At 33.5% G+C, this 19,290-nt stretch overlaps 1 protein-coding gene across 2 annotated transcripts in view; it reads left to right on the forward strand.

Annotated features, from left to right (window-relative positions):
• Window positions 1-19,290, forward strand: part of FNIP1 (folliculin interacting protein 1) — a 109,743-nt gene that overhangs the window by 61,613 nt on the left and 28,840 nt on the right. Inside the window, exons 6-11 of one of the 2 annotated variants that reach the window (XM_006212841.4) lie at window positions 224-315; window positions 5,560-5,643; window positions 6,810-6,881; window positions 9,555-9,690; window positions 11,736-11,937; window positions 15,637-15,722. In XM_006212841.4, coding sequence (XP_006212903.2) covers window positions 224-315; window positions 5,560-5,643; window positions 6,810-6,881; window positions 9,555-9,690; window positions 11,736-11,937; window positions 15,637-15,722 — 672 coding nt within the window. The remainder of the gene's footprint in view (window positions 1-223; window positions 316-5,559; window positions 5,644-6,809; window positions 6,882-9,554; window positions 9,691-11,735; window positions 11,938-15,636; window positions 15,723-19,290) is intronic. The other variant, XM_006212842.3, reaches the window with a different exon arrangement.

The following is a 19,290-nucleotide window of genomic DNA, read 5'->3' on the forward strand; positions in this document are numbered from 1 at the left end:
GACTGTATTCTAATAAAACTTTATTTACAAAAACAGGTAGCAGGTTGAATTTAACATTCAGACTGTAGTTTGCCAACCTCTGATTTAAATGATTAGTTGGCTTAATAGTACTAATAGAGAAACTTAAAGTGTTTTGCATTTAAAATTTTGTTGAGATATACAAAGAATTGCTATTAAGAGCATAAAGTGAATTTGGAATTTATTTTTATCTCCTCCCCTCTAGGCTGCAGGACAGTCTTGAATTCATCAATCAGGACAACAGTACATTAAAGGCTGACAATAACACAGTTATTAATGGACTACTTGGAAATATAGGTAAATTGATTTTATAAGTTTTTTAAATGTTCTTAATAACTTAGATCTGTTAGAAGACCAAAGAATTTAAAATACTAGAAGTATAAAAGGGATTTAAATTGCAGGTATGTGTAATATTTGTGTTATTTGAAAAATATGATTTTCATATATCTGAACAAACATTTATTTTGTATCTGTAACGATTGAAATGCTGAAGAAATATCTAATTTGGTTTTTATGTTTAATTTTGATGCATCTTTGGAAGGCACTTTTGTTGATATAAAATGCTCTTACTACCTCTCTTGACTATTTCAGCTGAGGAAGACCAGTATTAAACTTTCTCCCTCTCTCTTCTCTAATCATAAAAGTAATTTTAAAATGGTGCTCATTTTTGTGGCCTATAATTCAGATGAGCACATATTCAAATTTGGTATTCCTTAAAATGTTTATTGAAAAACTTACTTAGTAATTTTGTTAGTTTATTGTTTTTGTTACTTCAGTTTAACATTTTAAAGTGACAAACTATTTCTGAAGTTTCTGGTCCTTTGTTTTATCATAGAAAGATTAACTAAATTGCTGCTGACTGTATTTCCAGGAATGGTAGTGTGTCAGAGTGTGGACAGCAGTCAAAATAGGATAAATATTCTGCTCACATTCTTGTTTAGTGAAAATTTTTATTTGTAATTAATTTTAATAACTAAATATTAAATATTTTAGTAGAAAACAGTTTTTCCCCCACCTTTAACAGTATAGCATTCTATGTTTTTTATAATTCATGTTTATTCAAATAGCAACCATTTATTAAATACCTACTGTGGGCTGGTTACAGTGTCAGCCATGTACTTTAGAAAGTGTGTATTTTATAGAAAAATGGAAGTTTTGCTTTTTCTTCTCATTTGATTAGTTATTTCATTTGTTTTAATGAAATAAAAATGTGACAGAAATAACAATCTTTTTTCTTTATAATTTGGTACTTTTCTAAGCTAAAAGGACTTATTAAAAGCTATGTATTTTAATAGTAGAAATCTATGATCATATATAAAGGTAAAGTACACTACAGATGCTAAATATACCCATCTTCTCTGTTTTAATATAGAATAGGAAAATAATGCATTTAACAAAGCACAGACTTCAAATAATGAAAGGCTTTTATTTGCACGTTCTTAATTGTGCATCAAGGATATTTGAGCACTCTACACTGGAATTTGACACATTGTAACTCAATAAAAAATGTTAAAAAAAATGATAACAGTAAAAGAAAAAAAAGGATATTTGAGCACCATTTCTTACTTTCTTTAAATGAACCAGACATAATTCCTGCCTCAGTTGATTTATAGTTAGTGAAAGTCAGACAGGTAACACAACACAGTATATGGCTGCAGCATACTGTAGTTAATTCTTGTACAAGTTTAAAAGCATGATGTGATAGAAATGAGGAGCGCCTAATTTAGTCTTGGCGTGTCAGAAGAGTCTTCCTTAAAGAAATGAGACATAAACTTGAAGAATTAGCCCGATGGTTGGGGAAAGAAATGTTCTAGGAAAAAGCAATAGCATGTGCATAGACCTAAGGGCAAGAGTTCACTGAGTGTGGAAAGAAAGTGAATAAATCCGTGTGGATGGAGCACAGTGTGGATATGAGTAAAGAAAGTGAAAAGAAATAAAGAAATGAACAAGGGCCAGATCATGAACAGCATTGTGGGCCCCACAATTCCATAAGGAATGTGGACTTATGCTTTGAGCAGTTGGGTACCAGTGAGGGTATGTTAGTTAGGGTCCTCCACCTGTTTTTTAACAGGTACTAAGACAGGGTTAAACATGCAGGGATTTTATTATGACTGTGAGAGAGATGAGAAAGAGAGCTGGGAAGGGTCGAGAAGGTCCTCAGATTGTGGTGCAAATCTGACCTTGAGTGAAAGAAGCAAAAGGTTGAGTGGACGTATCCCAGCCTGCCACGTGCTCCCGGGAAGGTTTGATAAGGCCATGGATGAATCTTTGAGTGAAGGTTGGTTGTCAGAAGTGACCCATGTCTTGCCAAAATGGACCAGCCTGTCTTACTATACCTGCTGTGTTCAGTCATTGGCTAGGAGCAGCTTATGGGATATGTGGCCTTGCACAAATTTGGCAGTGAATTTAAGTACACAGCAGCTGGGGCACTTGGTCATTTGCAGATCTTATAGCTGGAGAGCTTTGTGATGCTTTCTCAAGGCCACCACAAAGAAGTTTTCAGAACATAGAAACATGATCAAATCAGATTTGTATCTGCCAAAGAACATTCTAATTACATGAGCCAGTGGGATTGAGGAAAGATCCACATTAGAAGGCTGCTTATGATGATCAAAATGACAGATAATGGGGACCTAGAGTAAGATTGGGTCAGTGAGGATAAAGAGTTGTTGAGAGAAATAGAGTGAACAGGACTTGGCAAATAGAAGAGGTGAGGGGAAAGTGTGAATCAAGGGTGGCACTTAGCTATCTGGTTGTGTAATTGCATGGATGTTGGTTCCATTCACTGGTAGAAACATAAGAAATGGAGAACTGATGATTTTAGGTTTAGCCATGTTGAATTGGAAGTACTGGTAGGATATCCAAGTGAAGATATCCATTATACTTAGGGAGATAGATGTATTGTGGTGGTAGCTGCTATAACATTAAAGTTAATGAATGTATAATAATTTTAAAACAATAAGAGGTTTTTTTCTCACTCATGTGAAGTCCAAAAGGGTGTTACTCATTGATAAGCAGTTTTCCTTAAAGCAGTGTTTTAGAGGTCCAGTTTCTTTCCTTCTTGGAGTTCTGCCTTCTTAAGCATGCAGACTCCAAGGCTGTGCTCAGCTGCACCAAGCCAGTGGAAAGGGATTGCATATATCCACTTCAAAACCACCTCAGCTTGAAAGTGATAACACTTTTGTTTACATTCCATTGTTGGTAACTAATCCTATGACTTCACCTATGTATAAGGAAATTTGAGAAATACAGTCCCTAGCTGGATAGCTGCTTCCGAGAGACTGCTTCATACTATGAAAGGGAGAACACAATTATTTTTTAGATTACTAGCTGTTTCTACTATGAATTTGAGAATTATTAGCATACAAATGATAATCTAAAGTATAAGAATTAATGAGAAGGAAATATTGTTGAGGATGGGATCCTGGGGAATGCTACCTTTAAAGAAGGAGTAGAGGGAGAGAAGCGTGTAAAGGAGCCTGAGGGGGAAAAAAACTTAGAATGTGTTAAGAGAACTGAGGGAGAAAAATTCAAAATGTAATGTAATCAGCATCAAATATAATGTAAGGTAATATAAGATAGTATGGACTGTACTAGGCAGCAGGAAGGCTTTTGGTGGCCTATGTGAGCAGTTTCAGGGGGGAGAATAGAAGCTAGAGTTGAGGAAAGACTCAGAGGTTAGTCTTTTTTCCAAGATGTAAGCAGTGGTCCTCAAACTTTTTGATCTCAGGACCCCTTTACACACAGAAATTATTGAAGACCACAGAGAGCTTTTGTGTATGTAGGTTACATTTGTTGACATATACTCTATTAGTAATTAACATTCAGAAAATTTAAAAAGTATTTACTAATTCATTACAAAATAACACTAATGACCCCTTGCATGTTAATATAAATAACATGTTTTGAAATAACTATTTTCTAAGAGAGAAAAACTTAGAAGAGTGGCATTGCTTTATAGTTTTGCAGATCTTTTTAATGTCTGACTTTATGGAAAACAGCTGGGTTCTCATATTTGCTTCTGCTTTCAGTCTCTTATAATATGTTGTTTTGGTTGAAGTGTGTTAAGAAACCTAGTCTTACATAGATACATAGAAAAGCAACGTCCTCACAGACCCACTGAAAGGGTTGCCTTGCACCACATTTTAAGAACTACTGAACTATAGAATTAGATATACGGGGAAAAAGTAGAAGAGTTTTGACTGCATTTAAATGTTGATGGAAAAGAAAGTTATAAAGGAGGTTAAGGTTTGAGATAGAGGTGATACTGGTAAAGTAAGATTTTTGAAGGTTAGAGGTAGAGGTGATACTGCTAAAGTGAGTTTTTGGCTGACTTAGAATTAACTTTGGAAGGGAGGAAGGGCGGGACTTCACGGGATTTTTCACTAAGTCCCTGCACTTACAGAGGCTCAACTAATGTTACGTGTTGTGACTGTTCAGGTAGGAGGAAGGCAAGGATGGGTAGGAATTAAGTCTGGAGATAGCGTGAAAGGAGAGTTCCCATATGGTGGATTTTCTCTACATACATATACATATGCATACTGTCGGAGACAAAGGCACACAGAATAAGGAAGGGGTGGTAGAGAAGTTTAAAGAGAGCAGATAAATTTTGAAGTATCTAGGAAAAATTGAAGAAAGCTGAGCAATGAAACATGGAAGGATTACTGCACATATATTATAATTATAGAAACTCTTGTTATAGAAAAATATCTGCTCGCAATTTGAAAAATACATTTCTCACTTTTTTAAAACAGAAAAGCCCCTATTTAGGCCATTTTGATTAAGCATAATTAACAGGTAACTGAGCTGCTTGCTTCCAGGCTGTAATGTTACCCTCTCTGGGTCTTCAGAGTCTTCTGTTGGTCAAGTGTGTGGCAACCACTTCTCTTGGACAGCTGGAAGTCTCGCCCTGACGGGCTGCACTGGCATTCCTGCTTCCACAGTGGCTGACCCTTGTTCTAGGAACTTTGGTTTCTTCCGTTACTTTGTAATTTATCACTAGTTTAGAAAAACCCATTTCATACTTACTTGTCAGTAGATCCTCTTTTCTCTATTTGCTCTTTGTTTTATGTTGTGTTCTGTTTTTCCAGCCAGGTGCTTAGGTGGTTTTCTTCTTACTGAAGAATACTGTAATCTGTAAACTGACTTTTTAAAAGATAAATTTATTTGACAAATGTCAAATTATATAGATAACATTACTGTGCTTTTTTGAGTCTTTAAAAACATTATTTTAGATTTAGAAAGGATTGAACGTTGAAAATAATATTTACCTTGTATAGTGAAAGCTTATTTTTATTGTTATATATGAATTTATTATTAAATAGGCATGAAATTGTTATGTTTGATATAAGCCATGACCAGAGGGAAACTATCCTGTTTCAAAAATGGGAACCCCGCTTAAATTATTCTCACTTATTTTAAAAGTTTCCATCCGTATCGTTGGTCTGCTTTTTTGCTGCCTTAGCTCACCTTTTATTCCTGACCCATTTTGGCTTCTCTAACAGCCTTCTTTCATATGTATTTTACGTTTTTGCTGTGTAGGTCTTTCACAGTTCTGCAGCCCCAGGCGGGCATTCTCTGAACAGGGTCCGCTCCGCCTGATCAGGAGCGCCTCTTTCTTTGCAGGTTTGCCATGTGCTGTGTGGGTAGACTAGTTGATGTGCCCCAGCGGCTCAAATCCATAGTAAAGCTGTGGAAACAAGAGAGTAGAGAAATGCAGTTGTGGAAGGTGTGGTTAAGAAAACACTGCTTGGGAAGTATAAGAACTTACTATCTTTCTACTGAATATGTTCTTGAAGTTTTCAGAAACTAAGTTATCAGTTGAATTGACGTTTTTATGAAATTTCAGTTTGTCATTTCTTATCTCATTATGTAATAATGATTTTAACTTCAGAATTCTGAACCAAAATGAATTATGAATATTATCTCTTGTAATACTGGTTGGAGTTTCTAATGTGACAACTATCTTGTTTCCATGGCTGAGTAGCTTTTGTATCATAGTTCATCAATTGCAGAAAAATCCTCTTACTGTAAAACTTCTGATCTACACTATTCCATAAGAATGATTTCTCTTGGAGCTAAGATTTAGATGAACAAGCACCATTATGTTCTGTAAAAGTCATATATGAATATGTTTGTTTATATCATTAAAATATGGGTTATAGAGTGTGTTCATGGCTTATTTATCCAGAAGTTGTATCCAACTTCTTATTTTAATTAGTACTTATTATCCTTACAAATATGAGATATAAGCAATGCATGTATATTATAGAAAATAGGAAAAATAGGCAAAAAATATATTATCTATCTTATCAGCCAGAAATAGCCTCCTTTAAAAAAAATTTGAGATTATACTGTTTAGTTTACTTAAAACTTTTAAGCATATATTTGTATAGGCAGAATAGTATCATATACCATCTTATACCAGTCACTTAGTCCCAGCAGCCGTCATTCTTACTGGTCAGTAGCTTTTTTTTTTTTCATTTACTGGTATATTATGAATATCTTCCTATATCATCGAATATGCTTCTAAAATACTTATTTTAGTCATACCTTGCTTCTTTAGATATTATATCATAGATTATTTTCGTATTATATGTCAAATCATCAGATAGATCTTAAAGCTTGTTCAACTGAGTAATAGCTCTTGGTGTTGGGTTTGTGCCATGCTATTGAGAAAATAAAGGAATGCAATGAGATGAGCATGATTTAATTTGCTATTTAAAAGGAACAACATCAACCTGAATAGCACTGATAAATTTTATAAGTCACAGTTTTGTCTTGATTCACAGTTCACAGCAACCCAATGGACATGCCTGGAAGAGAGCTGAATGAGGACAGAGACAGCGGCATAGCACGCTCTGGTAATGACAGGTTCATGTATTAATCCAATTTTTGATGAGATCGCTCAGCTGTCATTGATTTCCTTTTTTCCTTTGCCTTTTGCGCTCAATTTTATGTACACAGTTTGTTAGTATTGATATTAGGCTTACAAGAGAATTATAGAAACAACAGAGATAAATATTTTAAATTAAAATTTTTTTGTGTTGAATATTAAATGTGCCTGGTGGAGCATGACCTGGGTGGAATACATGCTGATTGAGGCTTAGCCAGCATAAGAAAATAGTATTGCTCAAGAGACTGCTTAGATAGCATAGTAGGAAAAAACACGTTTGCTTATATCTGCTTTATGCTAACTAGAGTTTAACATGTCAGACTGTCTCTTGCTCAGAAAAGTTTAGGCATTTTAAAGCAGTGTTACATGTATTTCTTTCAAATTAGGTTCTCTTCCAAAATTCGTCTGGCAAACTTTTATTGAAAAATGCTAGGGATTGGAAAAAAAAAAAAGCCCATATTCTGCCCTTAAAAGACACAGGTTCTACTGAGAGAATAGTCAAGAAAATCGTCTGTCGTAGTTCACTGTGTAAAGTGTTCTGTGATAGACCTGTGCATAGAGGTTCAGATAAAGGGCTCCTAACTTAGTCTGGGCAAGGGGCAGGCTGTCAGGAATGCCTTACAGAGTTTTGATACTTCAGTTACGTCTTTAGAAATAAATGGGAGTTATCCAGGCAAAGGCATGGGGAAAGGACATTTCAATTAAAAGGAAAAGTGTTTATCAGGATTCAGAAATCAGCATAAGAGAAAGGAGTAATCTTAGGTTTGAATTATTGTTAGATTTGAGAAACTTTATCCACTGTGATTATGTACATGTGTTGTCATATTACATGGCTCTGCTATCTAAATTTGTTTACGATTCAGTTTTAAGTGTAGATGAAAAGTTCAAACTTGCCAGATATTGTAATCACTAGGTATGTGTTAAGAAACTGTAAGAAAAAATTTCAGATATGCTTGATTCACCCTAGAAAAAGGGTTAGCTATCTGGTTTTGAGGAACAAAAAATGAAAACCTCAGCACCTTATTCTGATGGACAGCTGGAGTTGAGAATTATTACTCTAATATGAAAAATCTGCATCTTTCCAATAATCTCACCTTTCTTTTTCTAGTTGAGTTTGTTATTTTTGTTGTTAGGAACTAACCTAGAGTGTATTTCTTTTACACTCTTTGCATCTGTGTAATCTAGAGATTTAGTTTTCTCTTCTGTGGCATGAATTTAATTCTATTTATTTTATCCAGGATTTCAGAAATGATAAATTAATATCTCTATAGTTCATTTTCTTCATCTGTAAATTGAAGGATCTGGCTAGATTGAGCTATAATGCTTCATGAAGGTATCAATTTATATATGCTGTTTAAGTTAATTGTGTATTTTCTTCTTCTTTCTAATAGAGTTAGAAAAAATAGTAATTTTTAACCATAATTTAATAATATATAGCTCTTCCAAATTTACAGTAATATTTGATTTTTCACACAAGCATACCTGGATTAATTATACATGCTAAATCTGAGACCACAATATTTAATAATACTAATTAATAAAATGTGGTCTTTTCAATAAAGTGGTCTAGAATTAATTCATTGCTGATCTAGATGTTTGCCTGGCACATGAAGCTCTCCCCTTTATCATTGAATTTGTCATAGATAATTCAAATGAACAGATTCTCATAATGATAGTCTCTTAGCTTTCAGTTCTGGTGTCTAAAATAATACATCATCTGGCAAATGTCTTTTTATAGGTGATAATTATACTTCCCTTTTTGGCTACTTTACAAAATTTCAGTATGTGTTTATAATGATGAAGATGGGAATCTAAAATATTTCTAAATAAAAGTAAGCCCTTGATGTCTTTTCCTCTTTAGATTCAGTGGGGAGATGTAGAGGATCTCCAGCCCAAGGAAAAATAAAGAGCTGTAGCTTTTGACGCCCTAGGGAAGAAACAGAGATTTTGGGTTGTAAAGCAGAGCTTTGAGAAGAGAGTAATATCTATACTTAGGGGATTGCAGCAATTATAATCAGAGTGGACTCAATTGGAATGTGTCTGTCATTCCTTAGAATGCTCCAGAGAGCAATCTGTAGTATTTACCCTTTTGGGGGGGTGTGGGGAGCTTGATAGATATAGTCATAACTCTTACTAAAAAAGTGGCCAAGCCTTCAGAGGTGACTACCTATGCACATATGATCCATGAGTATTTAAATGACATCTTTAAATGACATTCAATCTCTTATTTTCACATATAGCTTTTGTTCCTGAAATCCAACTGCTGTATTAAAATTGAATTGCATTATATTTCCTTTAAATTAAGGACTAAGGATTCAGCTAAGCTAGGAAACAGTCTCGTGGGCAAACAGATAATACTTTATTTCAAAGTAGCATTTTCTTCTGGGGTAGGGGTGCAAGGCTAAGGATGTCAAAAGGGGATTGTATCAGAATTGCTTGCCAACACACTTTTAATGTGTGATTTTTTTTTTGGGACCTTGCTCCAACAATGATGTGGTTTTTAAAATGGAAATTTTGGAGCTTCATGAAGCAAATTGGAAAACTTGAGTCACCACTCTTAAATTTGTTACAGAGAAATTTGTCCTTATGTTTAGTTATTATTGTCTTATTCATTATACTTGTTCTTATTCTGACTTGACAGCATCTCTTAGCAGCTTGCTTATTACACCGTTTCCCTCTCCAAACTCCTCACTTACCCGAAGTTGTGCCAGCAGTTACCAGCGACGATGGCGACGTAGCCAAACAACAAGTTTGGAGAATGGGGTATTTCCTAGATGGTAAGTTAAAACCTTCAGTTTAACAAAGTTGAGTAGTTCCTTAAACACAATTTTGTATGTCAACAGCCTGGGCTTGTATTTTGTGTATTTTAGGTCTGGAACTGGAAATTTCAAAAATGTATTACATTTTAAAAATTTGTGGTAAATTATGCACAGCATCGAATTTACCATTTTAACCATTATTAGCTATACAGTTCAGTGTCATTAAGTATTGTTCACATTGTTGTGCTGCCATAACCGTTCATGTCCAGAATGCTTTTTCTTCCTAAACTGAACCTCTGTATGCGTTAAAGAATAATTCCCCAGTTCTCCCTCTCCTTATCCCTTGGCAACTACTAGTCTATTTTTTTCTCTATATATTTGACTATTCTACATACCTCATATAAATGGACTCATAAAATATTTGTCCTTTTATGTCTGCTTTATTTCACTTAGTATGCCTTCAAGGTTCATCCATGTTTTAATATGTATCAAAATTTCATTCTTTTTTTCCATTGTATATACATACCACATTTTGTTTATACATTCATCTGTCCATGGACATTTGGGTTCCTTCCACCTTTTGGCTATTATGAATAATGCTGATATAAACATGGGTGTACAAATACCTTTCAGGTCCCTTCTTCAGATTCTTTTGGGTATATTCCCAGAAGTGAAATTTCTGGATCACACTGTAATTCTAGTATAAGTTTTTGAGGAATCACTGTGCTTTTCTCCACAGCGACTGCACCATTTTTGCTTACATTTCTTCTAGAAATACACAAGAATTCTAATTTCTTCACATTGTCAACAGTAGTTGTTTTCTGGGGGTTTTTTTGGTTTCTTTTTTTTTTTTTTTTACATAATAACCATCTTTATGTGTGTGAATTGGTATCTTGTGGTTTTGATATGCATTTCCCTATGGCTAGTGATGTTGAGCATATTTTCACATGCTTATTTGCCATGTGTATGTCGTCTTTGGAGAAATGTCTATACAAGTGTTTTTCCCAATTTTTTAATCAAGTGGTTTGTTGTTTTGTTGTTGAATTGTAGGAGTTCTTTATATATTTCTGAGTATCAATCCCTTATCAGACATATGCTTTGCAAATATTTTATCCCATTCCATGGGTTGCCTTTTTATCCTGTGGACAGTGTCTTTTGATGCGCAACTGTTCTTAAGTTTTGTGTAGCCCAGTTTATCTACTTTTTGTTGTTGTTGCCTGTACTTTTGGTGTCATATCCAAGAAATCATTGCCAAATCCAATGTCATGAAGCTTTTACCCTGTTTTTCGCTAGGGGTTTTTATAGTTTAAACTCTTCTGTTTTGGTCTTTGATGTATATACTGCATGTTTTGATATTCTTGATTCCTGATATTCCTGATTTGATATTCCTGATTCCTGTTTTTTTTTTTGTTTTTTTTTTGGCCAGTTAATTCATTCTTTTTTGGGGGTGGATAGAGGAAGTAATTAGGCTTATTTATAGGTTTATTTATTTATTCTTAGAGAAGGTACTGAGGATTGAACCCAGGACCTCATGCTTGCTAAGCATGCACTCTACCACTTGAGCTATACTCTCCCTGCCAAGTTAATTCATTCTTGAAAGATCTTTTTTCAGTCTGTGTTAAGTTAAAAAAAAATGATAAAGCTTCCTGTTTTCTTCTTTACTCCCTTTATTCTTTCATCTTTGATTTCACTCCTGGAATCAAAAGGAGAGATAAGTAGATTCTAGAACAGTGTAGGGATTATATGAGACTCACCTATTAACCTTAAAATTCAGGCTCTTTTAAGTTGGTTATACATTGGGATTATCTACTTTTTTAGCAATTTATAATTGGACAAAAATGTTTCCAGTCTGATTCTATTAAAATTTCTTATAAAAATGTGAGCATAAAGGAGTAGCCAGTAGATTTTTCAGAGAGATACACAATTGATATGCATTTTTAGATTTACCTTTTAAAACACTGAAAGACCTTTAGCTTACCTACATTTAGTTAGCAAGAAGGCTGAATTTGTGACTTTAATTATTTTTTATAATTTTTTAAATTAAAAAAACATTTATTTTTAAGGTCTATAGAAGAAAGCTTTAATCTGTCAGATGAAAGCTGTGGCCCCAACCCAGGAATTGTGAGGAAAAAGAAGATTGCAATTGGGGTAATTTTTTCATTATCCAAAGATGAAGATGAAAGTAACAAATTCAATGAATTCTTTTTTTCACATTTTCCTCTCTTTGAAAGCCACATGAACAAATTAAAGAGTGCAATAGAACAGGTAAGCATAGTCATGTTTATGGTTTGTTTATATTTTTTATTTTCCTTGGCATCTTACTCTCTTGCTTAAACATTGTGTTTATTCATTTGGCAGAAAAATTAACAGGCTCTGTGCAGGTATCTTACAAAGTTAACTGGGAGATGCAAAGTAGACTTCAACTCTTTTAATGAGTTTACTGCTTAATAAAAGATCTAAGACTTATTCAATAAATAAGTATTTGAGGGCTTATAATGTGTCTTAAGACACTATCCTAGCAACTGAAGATAAGATGTGAAAAAAGCAACACTCCTGACCTCATGGGACAGCAGATAAACAAATTAATATATAAGATTTTAGATAGTAATAAGTACTATGGAGAAAAATAAACCAGAGAAAGGTTTTTAAGGAATGCTGGATGGAAGGATTACTAATTTTTGTAGGATAGTCAGGGAGGTTTCTGATAAAGTGACATTTGGTCCAGAGATACAGAGGGAGTTAGCTACAGCCATCTGAGAGAAGATTGTTCCAAGTAGGGAAAAGGAGCAAGCCTAATGCTTGAGCAACAGTAAGGAGGCCAAGGTGGCTGGGTTAGAAGTGGGACCAGATCCTCTAGGGCCTTATAGGATTCCATTGTAAGGGTACTGGCATTTATTCTTCAGAAGGATGGGAAACCGTTGGAGGGTTTTGAGCATAGGAATGACATTATTTATGGGAATCACTCTTAACTGCTGGTGTAGAATAGATTTCTAGGGACAAAGGTGGAGTTGTGGGATTAGTTTTAGGAAGCTCTTGAAATAATTCAGGTGAGAGATGGTGTCTACTCAAACCACTTTGGTGATGGAATTGGTGAGAAGTGATTAAATTCTGGTTATGTTTTGAAAATAGAGCTAATGAGATTAGCTGATGGACTGAATTGGGGTATAAGAGAAAAAGAACCATAGAGATTGACTGGAGATTTTTCATTTGAGCAGTAAGTAGGGTGGAATTGCCAATACTAAAATGGGAAAACTACAGACAGAATGGATTTGGCGGAGGAAGAGGACAGTTAGTTTGAGATGTGTCCTGGACGTCTAAGTTGTTATGAGTCTAGAGTTTAGGGGAAAGGTCCAGGCGGACAGTCACCAGTGTATAGATGATATTTTAAACCATGAAACTGATTGAGGGAGAGAAGGGAGGATAGGAGATTCTAGGCCTGATTTGTGGAACATTTCAACAGTTAAAACTTGAGGAGTTGAGAACTAGCAGAGGAGACTGAGAATTGGCCTTTCAGAATAGTAGGAGGAAAAGCAAGAGAGAGTACTTTTTGAGGTGAGCCAAGTGAAGAAAGTATTTTAAGAAGATAGGAGTTTTTGATCAGTTATGTCAAATGCTGCTGATTATGTAATAAATTGATGTAAAATAAGAAAATAATGAATATAAAATAGAACATAAGGATAACTAAAAAGAAGAAAAAGCAAGGTTTTTTAGAAGTTCATTGGAAAAAAAAATGAGTTCCTAATGGGGAGATGTTTCATATGCACTGTGTCTTACAGGATGTATAAGCTTTTATAAACATAAAGCTTTGAAAATTGGAGATAGTAGGATAGCAAGAAAAACTGATAACCTTGCCACCCAAAGATAACTCATTAACATTTGCTGAAAGTTTTATCAAGGCCTTTTCTATGCGTATTATATTTTGACTTAATTGTGATTGTGCTGGATCCATATTGTTTGAATTATGTGCCTATTTTGAAAATGTCATCATTGTTAACATACATTTCTCATGTCATTATAAATGGCTCTTAATTATATTTTAGTGGCTTTCCTTCATTCAAGTAATTTTTATATTAGGCCATTTCCGCTTTTTCACAATTATAGCTACACTATAGTTAACATCTTGATGAATTTTCCAGACTATATTTTAGAAGAGAATCTTGTGAATCAGTGGGTATTACTAAAGTTCTTAATCCCTGTGACAGTATGTGGAAGAGAAAGGATACAAAAAGGAGTAGTGAGAGGTATGGCTAGCAGAGTTAATGGGGACCGGGTCACAAAGAATCTAGAATGCTTGCCAGAAGTTTTGACTGCATTTTTAAGGCTGTCTTCCAATTTTGCTTTAAGAATATTATTTGACAGTATGTTTAAAAGAAACTAGTAAAAGAAACTAGAGATGCAAGGCTAATTAGAATGGTCCAGAAAGCAGAGGATAAATTTCAGTAACTTAGTGGTGCCTGAGGATTGTCTGCCTCTAGGGAATACACTTTATTATTCACATTAAATCTGTTAAAAGACAGATAGATCATTAGTAGTATCTTTTTACTGAACAAATGAATAAAATCCATTTTCATTTACTTTTTTAAGAAGTTCAGTGCTGGTGACATTTTCTTCAGTTTGCTACTGTCTCTTTGGAAGTCTGTTGTTGCCAAAGTCAGTACATGTAATATTTAGCTAAGTGGCTGAACTGACATTTGAGTTACTGGGAGAGGTGTTTAAGCCTTGTATGAAATTTGAAATAGTCAGGCACTAGAGAACTCATTAAAGGTGACTTTTTAAATGTTTTAATGCTTTGATCATTGTGCAACCTAAAGTGCACGTTGCAGTGCTTATTTAGTTGCCTGAATGTTCAAGTGTAACATCTCATTTCTTACAAAAGTAGAAAGATAAAGCTGAATGAATGCTTTCATATAAATGAATAGAACTTAATTTTAAAAGGTCTACAGTTGTTAATTAATCATAGAATATAGTAAATACTGAACCATCCAAATAAGTTACCTTCTAGGGCCAATTTTCAAACTGTCATTTATTTATTTTTAAGGAAAAGATATGGATTTTATTTCTGAGCACTGTTGGAATTATTTTGAAGTCTTTGCTACTTTTTGAGATGTATAACATAATTAAAAATTTTATTATTGATGAAACTAAGGAAGAATACTGCTCAATTCTAGCTGAAGAATATTTACTTCTTTATAAATTTGGGAGTCTCTCAACAGTTTGTAAAAAACATAAAGTGTCACTTTTAACCTATGAAGCTTTTGGATGGTTGTGAACATGATTCTGGCCTGAAGTAGTCTAACCTTCTCTTAAATATATGTTAAAATTTTTAAAAATCAATTTGTAATTACATAAGTAATGCAAAATTACATTCTCTTGAAAAAGTCTAAAAAATTGCAAAGTTCTTTCTGATATCCATATCCTAATCCTGATCCCCTTTTCATCTGCCTAAAAGCGGGGCTTCTCAAACTTGGCTAAATATGTTTTTAGGAAGGTAAAAATTACTTGTAACTTGTTATATCTTTCAGTAGAATCTTTTTATTGTAGATTTTAAAAAAGGATTTATTTAACAAAACTATTATCCATGAAATATGAGCAAAAACCAGGAGCTGCTATTTTTGAATTATCACTGTATGTTGTTCTGTTTGGGGGGAAAAAAAGCAGTTTTGTGTAACCCAGAAACTGTCAACATCAGTTTCCTTGTGTGTTGACATTCTGTGGTTTGACAGTTACAATAGGAGGCTTAACATTTGAAAATTTTCAATTTTGTTATATTAATTAATGACTAAAGTTGCAAAGAAAAAGGAAAGAAAGCCACCATAAATACGTGTGGCTTCTTTATAACTATCTAGATAAGAATGGTGGTAGTGTCGTGGAAATATGTGACTTTGTCTTTCACTTTTTTTTTTGTTTTGTTTCCATATTTTGCCCATAATCAGTGTAAGAATTAACTATTTGGTTGCTTTCAAGGCTATGAAAATGAGCCGGAGATCAGCTGATGCCAGTCAGAGGAGTTTGGCATATAATCGAATAGTTGATGCCCTAAATGAATTCAGGTACATATTCTCCAGCTTTTCATAATATAGAGTTGTTTCACAGTGTGCACAGGAAGATTTATTGATTTTCTTTAACTTATCCTAATAAAAGTTTAACTCTTTAAATTTCTCTGTCTCATAGTCAAATCAGGGTGTAATTCAGTAGGCCAGTGGCTCCTGTTCTACTAAATATCAAAAAATGCTTGGAATTCAGGCACATTTGGGAGCAATCCATGGTATGGTTTTTAGCATTGGGCAGTTACCCAAGCAAATATGACCAGAAGCGACCCTTGTTTTAGCAGAAATGTACTTTGTCCTTTCTTGGGCTTCTAGATGTAAGGACTGGTTAAGTGTTGTTTAACCAGTAATAGTAATCACATGTTCTTAGATCTATGGAACACAAGGATACATGGATATAGGGAATAGGAACTTGATATTCCATATAGCGCTGTTGTTTAATCCTTTCTCTAGATATGGCAAAGCAAATAGTATTTCCTCTGACAGGATTTTCTAGCACAACAAAACTTGTGCCTGGAGCTTTAGCAAGTGGTATAATGGCACTCTAATTATGGCAAGGAAACATATTATGTGTGAACTTATGTTGGGAATTACACTACGTGACTGATGAGTGTCTCCCTCAAAGAGATTCATTTCAGGTTTCCTTCATCCTCTCATCCTCTCGGTGTTTCCTCCTTTAGACTGGAGAAATAGTATAGCACATAGGGCAGGAACTCAGACGTGAGTATCTGACAGGCCTTGTTCTAACCTGACTCTGCCTTTTCCCACCACTGATGACCTTGGGCAGATTTCTGTTAGCATTTTTGACCCTTAGTTTTCTTGTGTACAGTCTGTAAACTCAATTTAGTAATAATCTAATAGATTGTTGTAAGGATAGAGTGAGGTAATGTATGTAAACTACTTAACAGAATGCCTGACATCAATGACAGCACTATTTTCTATGACAAATATAACCTACAGCAGTGCTTCTCAAAAGTCATTCACAACTTACCTTTACAGTTTCGCCAAATCTGCATATCATTTATGCCATTTAAATTTGTTTCTCTTTGAAGTTGTGCTGTACACCAGAAATTGACACAGCATTGTAAACTTACTATATGTCAATAAATATATATAGATGAAAACAAACAAAAAATCTAATGTTTCTCTTTAAATTGACACTCTTTTATAGCTAAATAAGTATATTTCAAAATGAAACTTTATGTATCATTACCCTAAATGGAGAATCAATATCCTTTGCTATAATGAAGCTATAAAAATGAATGTATAATAATTAAAATTAAAAGTATGTATCTGCGTACCACCTAAGGTATAGTATCATCAGTAGTCCATATACCTCACTTTTGTTCATTGGCTAATGGTATGTGGTCCCTTATTGGGTCAGGGATCTTCTGGATTGTTTTTTTTTTTCTTTTTTAAATATGAACTATTATGTTTTGAAGCGAAAGCCTGTTTTAGCTTGTGATATTTCAGGATTGCTGTGGTGAAACTGTAGGCATGTCATATATATACTTTGTAATGAAGATGACTAAGGAGTGGTGTATTAAGTAAATTTGATAGTAAGAGAAAACTCATGTTTGTTTTCAGCTTTGCTCCTTTTTTATTTTTTATTTTTCTCATACTGTGTTAAACCACACTGAAAATAAATCTGGTATTCTTTTTTAAACTTTCTCTCAAAAGGAGAGATTTCATTGCCTCAGCAATTTTCTAGAAACTTTGAATTTACAAAATAACTTATTTTCCTGATTATAGAAGGTTTTTGTGTAATTTTTAAGTTGGAATTACAGATAACTGTTAAATAGAAATTGTATGGTAAAAATAACCTAAATTGATATGGAATATTTTATCATATTTGTAGTTTCTTTAAATTGAAAAAGTTTACTTTATGGCTGTTGTGTAATATTATCTGCTACATTCAGTTATTAAGAAGAAAATTTGCTAGTCTTTCATCTTTTATTATAATTTTTAGGGTAAAAGACATTAAAAGTGACTTTATATATCTTGCTTTTTTATGCAGTAAACACAGTAGTTACTGAAAATGTAGAGAGAAACATATTAGAGAATTCAGTTTCAACTTATTTCATTTTTTGTCTTGGAAGGAAATAATTTACACAGGTAAAAATTATATTAGAGATGATATTTCTGTCATATATGTATGTTAACATATTCACTTTAGATCTTCCCTAAGTTATCAAAAGAAGCATGCAAGCAAATTGTACAGTATTTTAAAAGAATTTTATTGAGGTAAAAGAAAAACGTAACATTAAATTTAACATCTTAACTATTTTTGAGTGTATAATTTAGTAGTGTTAAGTGTATTCACATTGTGTAACAAATCTCTTTAATTTTTTCAACTTGTAACATTAAGACTGTATACACTAAACACTAATTTAGCAACAGTATTTTTAATCAGTGTGTTCCTTTATTTCATTGGCATCTTCACTCTTAATTTATATGTGAATGATGTGCAAAGTTATTCATGATTTTATTTGTTTATACCTGTACCTTAAGAATTCAGGTTACCATATTTCAAGGTGCCACTCGTGATTAAATCAAGTTTTATATACACAAAAGTTTCTTTTAGATGAAATGTAGAGGAAATAAAGTACATTTCCTTAATATTTCTGGAGGGAAATTTGAACAAATTTAATTATCTCACTTTGACTGATTGGCTGTTTATTTTATCCACATAACGTCTCAATTTATATAGATGTCTGTGTGTTTCTCAGTTTACATAGATGTCTTTGTGTGTTTAATGTGAAAGCTCAAAATTTGATAATTTTCTGAACACAAGGTGATAGAAGTAATTTTAATGTCAGAATATTTAAGATCAGAATTCCTTTGAAGTATATTTTTTATATATAAATGTTAAGATACTTTTGCACGATTCAAGAGGTAAATTATACTGAGTTGCTTAAACCAAATGTTAATGATTTAGGCTGCATTAGATAAATTTCCTATCAGTTCATTTGATATTTCAGTAAGTGTCATACAGTTAAAAAAAAAAAAGGACACATTAGCATCAATATAAGTGCTTTTCTATTTTCTCAATGTTGAATAAAATTAACTGAGACCAGATTAATTACAGGTGACAGAACTCCAGCCAGCACATTTTATTTGGCCTCTTTTTTTTTGACAAACATTTGAACCTCTAGACCATTAAGTCAGACAAACACTGGTTTGCCATAAGCTGTATCTCTCCTAGTTGTATTAACCCATGTATAATTTTGTACCTGCTTGGCCTCTGAGGATTATTAAAGTTTAGACTTCTGTTTTAGGGGTTGGTGATTTATATCCATTAATCTAGACCTCATTATCTTTTAGTCTGTAAATTCAGTCTGATTCTCTTGCATTTTTCTGAAATTACCCATGTTTGTATCTCTGGAGTCCCATACAGGCTGAATAATGAATAATCTTTATCTTTTCTTCTTGAGTTGGAAATGGGGGTGAAAGGCAACAAAACAAGCTGCCAGAAAAGTAGTAAATTCTGGGACATAGTTATCTATTATATCCTCTGTTTCTTGGCCACTCTGTATTATTAAGAGTATAAATTGCTTAATTTCACAAATTT

The sequence above is a fragment of the Vicugna pacos genome, chromosome 3 (assembly GCF_048564905.1).
Source record: "Vicugna pacos chromosome 3, VicPac4, whole genome shotgun sequence".
NCBI classification, from domain to species: Eukaryota; Metazoa; Chordata; class Mammalia; order Artiodactyla; family Camelidae; genus Vicugna; species Vicugna pacos.